Genomic DNA, 8373 nt, shown 5'->3' on the forward strand with positions numbered 1-8373 from the left:
GGTCCTAGAACAATAGGATTCAGAATGCAGCAGTCTGATTGGCCCTAGATAGAGCCATAGAATTCAGAATGCAACAGTCTCATTGGTCCTAGAACAATAGGATCCAGAATGCAGCAGTCTGATTGGCCCTAGAACAATAGGATCCAGAATGCAGCAGTCTGATTGGTCCACAGGAGCCACCCAATCCAGCTCCGGGTGGAAGTGAAGCCGCAACCTGATTGACCTACAGGTGAATCCCGGAATTAGCCAATCACATGGGGCCCATTGTGTAAATAATGTATATAAAGCAGACATCCTGGGGGAGCTTCCATTCCTCCTCACCACTATGAGCTGAATAAAGAGCATGAAATCCACTCTCAACTCTGCGTATATTTCAGGGGTAAGTGGCAATTTGCAAAGGGGAGGTTATGTTTTCCCTCTTGCTCTGTGGGGCTGAGGTTTTGCTTCCCGGTGTTCCTCATCTCCAAACACCCTCCTTTAGCAACAGGCCCCCAGGGAAAAGGTCACAGGCCTGCCAGGCTATTTCTATCCTAGGCTGGAGAGAGAAAGCTCCCTAATACTATCTTTAGCTATTAGGCGTTAGCCAGAAAGGAACATGTGCACTCCGGGTTGTCGCGAATGGCTGCCTGCAGCTGTCATTCTGCCCGTAAAGGGGCACCGGTTGGCCGTGTGGGTTGAAGTGGGTGGATGGGGGAAGCCGTATAAATAGTGTGAACCTAGCCATTCTGGGACGTGGGTGGCTCCGGGCAGGGTTTTGAGCTTGACTTTCTGAGTGCAGCCTTCTTTTTCCACCAGAGCAATGCCAACCCACCGGCTGGTGATCGTGAGGCACGGCGAGAGCACCTGGAACCAGGAGAACCGTTTCTGCGGCTGGTTTGACGCTGAGCTGAGCGACAAGGGGAAGGAGGAAGCCCAGCGGGGGGCCAAGGCTGTCAAGGATGCGGGCTACGAGTTCGACATCTGCTACACCTCAGTGCTGAAGAGGGCCATTCGCACCCTCTGGTACATCTTGGACGGCACTGACCAGATGTGGCTGCCCGTGATTCGCACCTGGCGCCTGAACGAGCGCCACTACGGGGGCCTGACGGGCCTCAACAAGGCCGAGACCGCAGCCAAGCATGGAGAAGAGCAGGTCAAGATCTGGAGGCGCTCCTATGACATCCCGCCACCCCCCATGGATGAAAAACACGATTACTATCAAATCATCAGCAAGGTCAGTGCTGGGTATGAAACTCTGGAGAGAGAGAGAGAGCGCATACCCTCCAACATTTCTCTGATGAAAATAGGGACGTCCTATTCAATAAATAATAATAATAATAATTAATAATAATAATAATAATAATTAATAATATCCCGCCCATCTGATTGGGTTGCCCCAGCCACTCTGGGGGGCTTCCAACATATATAAAAACAGAATAAAACTTTAAACATTAAAAAAACTTCCCTTTACAGTGCTACCTTCTGATGTATTCCAAAGGTTGTACAGTGGTACCTCGGGTTACATACACTTCAGGTTACAGACTCCGTTAACCCAGAAATAGTGCTTCAGGTTAAGAACTTTGCTTCAGGATGAGAACAGAAATCGTGCTCTGGTGGCGCGGCGGCAGCAGGAGGTCCCATTAGCTAAAGTGGTGCTTCAGGTTAAGAACAGTTTCAGGTTAAGAGCGGACCTCCAGAACGAATTAAGCACTTAACCCGAGGTACCACTGTATAGCTACTTATCTCCTTGGCTCGTGGGTCTCATAACTCCATACCCTCCCAATATTTCTCTGATGAAAATAGGGACGTCCTAAGGAAAAGTGGGACATTCCAGGATAAAATCAGAAACCGGGACAGCTTCTGCAAATCGAGGGCTGTCCCTGGAAAATAGCGACACTTGGAAGATCTGAGAGAGCCAGTTTGGCATAGTGGTTAAGAACATTCTGCAAGAATTTGGAAAACTCGGGTGCAAATCCCCATTCAGCCATGAAGCTCACTGGGCGATCTTGGGCCATCAGTCACTCTCTCCCAGCACAACCTACCTCTCAGGGTTGTTGTGAGAATAACATGGGGGGAGGTGTAGGTTCCTTGCAGGAAAGGAGGGATATAAATGTAATAAGAAGATGGAGGGGAACTGTTTTGCTGCAGATAGTCCAAAACCCTTGAGGACATCACATACACAACCCAACAAGACAACGACAAAAATCCACCAACAGCATACAAATCAATATGGCTAACCTGATCCTAAACACCCACCCAACCCACTCAGACATGAAAACAAAGACCACCACAGCCAATCACAAATGAATAACCACACCCTAGGCCAACCCCAACCTCTCTCACCACCAAAGGAACACAAGCGAACAGCAAAGAACCTGCACAAGCAACGCTGACACCAAACCCTACATACAGCAAGTGAAATAGAAACATCGCCACCTGACCCCACTCTGCCCCATCTCCCCACCACCACCTCTCTCCCCCTTTTCTTCCTAATGTCTCAACAAATGAAAATGATTTGTAAAAATGTTACATGGGGGGGGGGGGAAACATGAGAGAGAGACATTGCACACTTTTGTAAATCAACAAAAGCTTTAATAAAAAAAACCAACCCCCCCCAAAAAAACCCATGGGGGTGCATGTTACTCTGAGCTCCTTGCAGGAAAGGTGAGATATAAATGTAATAAGCAGATGGAAAGGAACTGTTTTGCTGCAGATAGTCCAAAACCCTTGAGGACATGATGGGTGTTGATTTTTGCAGAGCAATGAAGGCAGAGCCCATAACACAGGCTTGGGGGAAACTGTGGCCTTCCAGATGTTAGTGCACTACAGCTTCCATCATCTCTGAGAAATGACCAGACTGACTAGGGCTGATGGGAGCTGGAGTCCAGCAACATCTAGAGGGCCACAGGTTCTCTACACCTGCTGTGAGAGGCTAATGGTTTTTTTTACTTGCTTGTTGCGATAGGAGAAAAGTGTATTGCATTTTACTCAACATGCAGAAATGGTACATAAAAGTCATCATCAACAGCATTGTCCTTTCATTTGTATAAAATAAAACTAGGCTCAAGGTGACACATACAATAGGGGGGAAATACTGTACATAATTACAAATATAAACAATAAAGAACGTGCCTCAAAAAGTACACAACAAAATCGACAAGTTTCCACATAAACTATAAATCATAAGATATTAAAATGTAGCTACAAAAAATTAACATTAATAACAGGAAGAAAAACGCCCAAGAAAAATCCAAAAACAATACCCTCGCTGGTGACCAATGGGATGGGGTTATCCTGCAAGAAAGGCTGACGTGATGGCCTTTGTGGAACAGAAGGGGATCCTTTGGTTGGTGAGACGTCTTTTGTGGTTCTGCAGCTGAGATGTTCTGTCTGGCTAGGATACTCTAGTGAACCAGAGCAGCACACGGAAACACAGTTTACCTTCCCACCGGAGCGGTACCTATTTATCTACTTGCACTTTGACATGCTTTTGAACTGCTAGGTTGGCAGGAGCAGGGACCGAGCAACAGGAGCTCACCCTGTCGCGGGGATTCGAACCGCCGACCTTCTGATCAGCAAGCCCTAGGCTCTCTGCTTTAACCCACAGCGCCACCCGCGTCCTTTTGCATACCACATATCCCTGCATAAAACCATTCAGTAATCTATTGTTACACCATCAAAACTTATTTACTCTGTTGAAATTACTTAATGCCATCCACGTTTTTAAATGTACAGTCTTCCCCATATAATCAGTAAACATTTTCCAGTCTTCTTTAAACGTATGTTCTTCTTGTTCTTATTCTATATGTTAAATCTGCAAGCTGCGCCTGTTCCATCAGTTTAAGTTGCCATTGTTTATGCTTTTCCAATGCACTTTGGTCACATCTACACCATACATTTAAAGCACATGACTTACCCCAAAGAAGTCTGCTGAGGGTGCTGGGAATTGTAGCTCCATGAGGGGTAAACTACTTTTCCCGTTATTATTTGGGATAAGCCGAGTGCTGATGGGAGTTGGAGTCCATTCTGCTTTAATTCTGCAGGCTAGCCTTCAGCAAGATATCCCATGGAAAACCACCAGCAGTGATCTGAAAGGCTTTCTTCATCCCCCTCCAGCAGATCTGCTAACTTTGTGACTATTAAGTTCTCCTTCCCAGTGGCATATCCCTTTCCTATTATTATTAATTATTATTATTATTATTATTATTATTATTATTATTATTATTATTATTATTATTTATATACCACCCTACACCCAGAGGTCTCAGGGCGGTTCACAGAAAAGATCACAACATATATAATCAGAATAAAAACAACAACCCAGTAACAAACACACACCGCAGAAAAGAGTCACATTTTAAAAGGGTATAGGATGTCAAACAGATCAAAGGCCTGGTTAAAAAGGAACATTTTTGCCTGGCACCTAAAGGTGTATTATGAACTTCCCTGGGGAGAGCATTCCACAGACGGGGAGCCACTGCAGAGAAGGTCCGTTCTTGTGTTGCCACCCTCCGGACCTCTCAAGGAGGAGGCACACGAAGGAGGGCCTCAGCAGATGATCTCAGGGTCCGGGTAGGTTCATATGGAAAGAGGCAGTTCTTGAGGTATTAATGAAGACCCTCCTGATGTTGAGGAGCCTTATATCCCAGACCTCTATAGCCTTTACTTTTAACTGGTCTGAGAGTCACCTCTGATAACTGGGAACTATATACTGGTTCTTTTGAAGGCTCCTAAAGCAGTTTAAAGAGAGAGCCATTGACAATGTAGTCAAGCCCAGAATTGCTTTCCAGCCCTTTGCCAGATTTCTGAGCACCTAAAGTTGGGATGAACCACAATGGGCAGAGACTACAGGCTAACAAGAATGCTCTTTATGCTCCTGCCAACCAGTTGGTCCACCTAAAAACTCCTGGGGTTGGGCCAGATCTCTTAAGCCTCTCCCCTCTAGTCCAGAATTTACCATTGTTTTGCCCACTGCACCATCCAGGCACGGCGCTATGCTGGTTTGAAGGCTGGGGATCTTCCGTCTTGTGAGAGCCTCAAGGACACCATTGCCCGTGCCCTGCCCTTCTGGAACGACGAGATTGCGCCCCAGATCAAAGCTGGCAAGAGGGTGCTTATTGCTGCCCATGGCAACAGCCTTCGGGGAATTGTCAAGCACTTGGAAGGTAAGGGGCTATTTTGCATCACCTGTCAGCCTGCATCTCATGTATACCTGCGTTTTCCCATCTTCTCTATCGCATAACTTGCATAGGGCATTTTTGCTCAGTTGTGGGCAAAAGGCCACCTCCATTCATTTGGCTTTTAGCTTTTACATGAACATTGCGACTGATTGGGGTAGTGTACAGTATTTAAGCCTTGTGGGGGGGAAAAGGTTCAGCTTTCTTTTTAAAAGTCAAGTTTTCAGTCCTCAGCTATAAATCTCAGGGGCCAGAGAAGGCTCTGAGCAGGATTTCCAGTTATTTGGGAAAGAGCTTTGGTAATCTGCAAAATTACCCACCCCCTACTTTGGCTGACCAGAGGGAGAAAAAGTTATGCAAAATTGCCATATTTTTTGCAAATTATAAAGGTATATCGTTTACACAGCTCTTGCTCTCACAGAATTTGAGTTAGCCTGGTGCTGAATTGTGGTCGTCGTCTTGTTTTTTTAAAAAAATGTAAACCTGCCCTGGAGGCTGTGGTTTGGGCTTGAGCACAAAGCTCATTCATTATAAGGAAGCAGGGGATTCTGTGAAGGCCCTAAGAACATAGGAAACTGCCTTATACCGAGCTAGGCCATTGGTCCATATAGCTCAGTATTGTGGACACCGATTGGCCCTGGCTCTCCAGGGTTTCAGATGGGCGCTTTCCCATCTCTGCCTGGAAATGAACTGAACTGCGGATCTTCCGCATACAAGACAGGGGGTCGGTTTTCAGCTCCTCCGCTGCTGCAGTGCAAAATTGCCAACTCAGGTCCTAGCAGCGTTTTGCCCTTGCAGCTCCACAGTCCGATCTAGCAGGGATGCTTGTGGGGTATTTGTGAGGCCAGGGTACCAGAGAAGACGCCTGGGGCCGTCATGAAAAACCTGTATCGCTTTACAGGTGACCTTTAGTGGGGCAGAGTGCCAGCTCCCTGGCTTCTGAGCTATGTACTCTATATCCTTCCCACTTTAACCTGCGTGGTTTCAGTGCCTCCTTGAAAAAAAAAACAAACTCTCTCTGCCGGAAGCATTGCTGAGAAGCACGCAGCATCCTTTGCCAGTTTCATTGATTCAGAAGTGATGGTTCTGCACACATGATTTAGTATTTCAGGGTCAGCGGGCCTGGGTTGCTCCTGACCAACCCTATATCCTCAAGCAGCTGATAAAAAGAGCTCTGTGCTCTACGACCTGCAGCCTGCTTGAAGGTTGCGTTGCTATTTCCAGTCCGGAGTCGCGTTACAAGATTTGAGGTTGGCAGAGGTCATGTTCCCAGGCTTGGCTACTGCCATCTCCATCTCAGGCCCCGCTGGTAGCCTCATCGTCAAACATCTCTGCCCCGAGATTCTGTTTCCCTGACCTCTATGAATGTGCCCTGTCCCAAAAGGGCACGGGCATACCAAGGAGGCTGCTTACAATTCTAGAGGAAGAGCGGGCAGCATATATTATAGGTCACGCAAGCTGGCACTAGCACCTTTGAGCTTCCCTGGTGTCCTCTGCTGGTAGTTGCTGAGACCGCTGGTTTGGGAAGCTTCGTATCTTAGGCATTTCCTTGGAGACAGCAATATGCTGCTTGGGTTGGCTGCAGAGAGTCAGTGTGTTGCTTGGGGATGTTTCATTTTGAGCGCAGCACGGAACACATCTCGCTAGACAATTATCTATGTGGATTTTTTTAAAAAAAAGAAAATTAAGCAACAGGGGTTACCGTAATACTTTCCAGAGGAGCAGCTTTTTCAGGATGTTGCAGCAAAGATAACAATCTGGGGTGGCTTTCATGCTAAACCATGATCCAACACTATTATTATTATTATTATTATTATTATTATTATTATTATTATTATTTGTTTATTTATACCCCACCCATCTGGCTGGGGGAAACCAACAGAATATTCTGTTGGCGGCTCTCAACAGAATATTAAAACTACGATAAAGCAACAAACATTAAGAACTTCCCTAAACAGAGCTGCCTTCTGATGTCTTCTAAAAGTCAGATAGTTGACAGCTGATGGGAGGGCGTTCTACAGGGCAGGCGCCACTACCAAGAAGGCCCTCTGCATGGTTCCCTGTAACCTCACTTCTCGTAGTGAGGGAACCACCAGAAGGCCCTCGGAGCTGAATGATGGGGGTGGAGATGCTCCTTCAGGTATACTGGGCCAAGGCTGTTTAGGGCTTTAAGAGTTAGCACCAACACTTTGAAATGTGCTTGGAAATGTACTGGGAGCCAATGTAGGTCTTTCAGGACCGGTGTTCTGTGGTCACTGTGAGCAAACTTCAGGCTTCCATGCTTCCCCTCCCCTCTCCTCTTGGACGCTGCAAGGAGAACGCTAGAAACATGGTGACACAGAAGAAGAACAGTTTCTGTGTGTCCAGACCAGGCATACTTTTTATGTTTGAGGACTGAGCTCTTTCACTACAAATTTATTATTATTTTTATTTATTATTTATACCTCACCCATCTGGCTGGGTTTCCCCAGCCACTCTGGGCAGCTTCCAACAAAATATTAAAATACAATAGTAAACATTAAAAAAAATGCAGTAGTTAAACATTAAAAGCTTCCCTAAATAGGGCTGCTTGTTTAGGTATTAGAGCCAAGTGCTGGTTCCTTTTGGCCCCTCTAGCTCTCCTAGGCAGATGTATTGTCACTTGAGATGGGTGACTGGCCGTCTGTATGTGTGGTTGTTAGTTGCAAGACACTATCTCTGACAATCGCAGTGCTTTGACAATGCACAGAGGGGGACCATCTGACCTTGTCTGGTTCACTACATAGGTATGTCTGATGCGGCGATTATGGAGCTCAACCTCCCGACTGGGATTCCCATTGTGTATGAGTTAGACGACAACCTGAAACCTACGAAGCCCATGCAGTTCCTGGGTGATGAAGAGACCGTGCGAAAGGCCATGGAGGCTGTGGCAGCCCAGGGCAAAGTCAAAAAGTGAGAGGAAGCGAGAAGAGGCACTGGTGAAATAAACATTTGAAAACCCCACTTGCGTGAGTGTGAGATCTGTCAGTCTGAGAGTTCTGCCCAGCAAGAGCAGAGGGAAGAGTACAGTTGGTTTTGGAAATAGGTTCTTATTGTTTAACATTCATTCCCTTGAGAGAGTGGTGTAGTAGTTAAGAGCGGTAGACTCGTAATCTGGTGAACCGGGTTCGCATCTCCGCTCCTCCACATGCAGCTGCCTTGGGCTAGTCACACTTCTCTGAAGTCTCTCAGCCCCACT

At 46.6% G+C, this 8373-nt stretch overlaps 1 protein-coding gene across 1 annotated transcript; it reads left to right on the plus strand.

Annotated features, from left to right (window-relative positions):
- Nucleotides 1-712: 712 nt before the first annotated feature.
- Nucleotides 713-8138, plus strand: PGAM2 (phosphoglycerate mutase 2). Its single transcript, XM_083713804.1, has 3 exons — nucleotides 713-1213; nucleotides 4964-5144; nucleotides 7922-8138. Exons 1-3 carry the CDS (start codon nucleotides 800-802, stop codon nucleotides 8089-8091), a joined length of 765 nt encoding a protein of 254 aa, XP_083569930.1. The 5' UTR covers nucleotides 713-799; the 3' UTR covers nucleotides 8092-8138.
- Nucleotides 8139-8373: the final 235 nt, after the last annotated feature.

The sequence above is a fragment of the Podarcis gaigeae genome (assembly GCF_964106915.1).
Source record: "Podarcis gaigeae genome assembly, chromosome: 15".
Lineage (NCBI taxonomy): Eukaryota > Metazoa > Chordata > Lepidosauria > Squamata > Lacertidae > Podarcis > Podarcis gaigeae.

What these genes read in the sequence shown, in the direction of transcription:
- PGAM2 (XM_083713804.1), top strand. Translation starts at nt 800, where the DNA reads ATGCCAACCCACCGGCTGGTGATCGTGAGGCACGGCGAGAGCACCTGG. An exon ending in ACTATCAAATCATCAGCAAG is followed by an intron (nt 1,214 to 4,963) that starts GTCAGTGCTGGG and finishes TGCACCATCCAG; the next exon opens with GCACGGCGCTATGCTGGTTT. An exon ending in AATTGTCAAGCACTTGGAAG is followed by an intron (nt 5,145 to 7,921) that starts GTAAGGGGCTAT and finishes TTCACTACATAG; the next exon opens with GTATGTCTGATGCGGCGATT.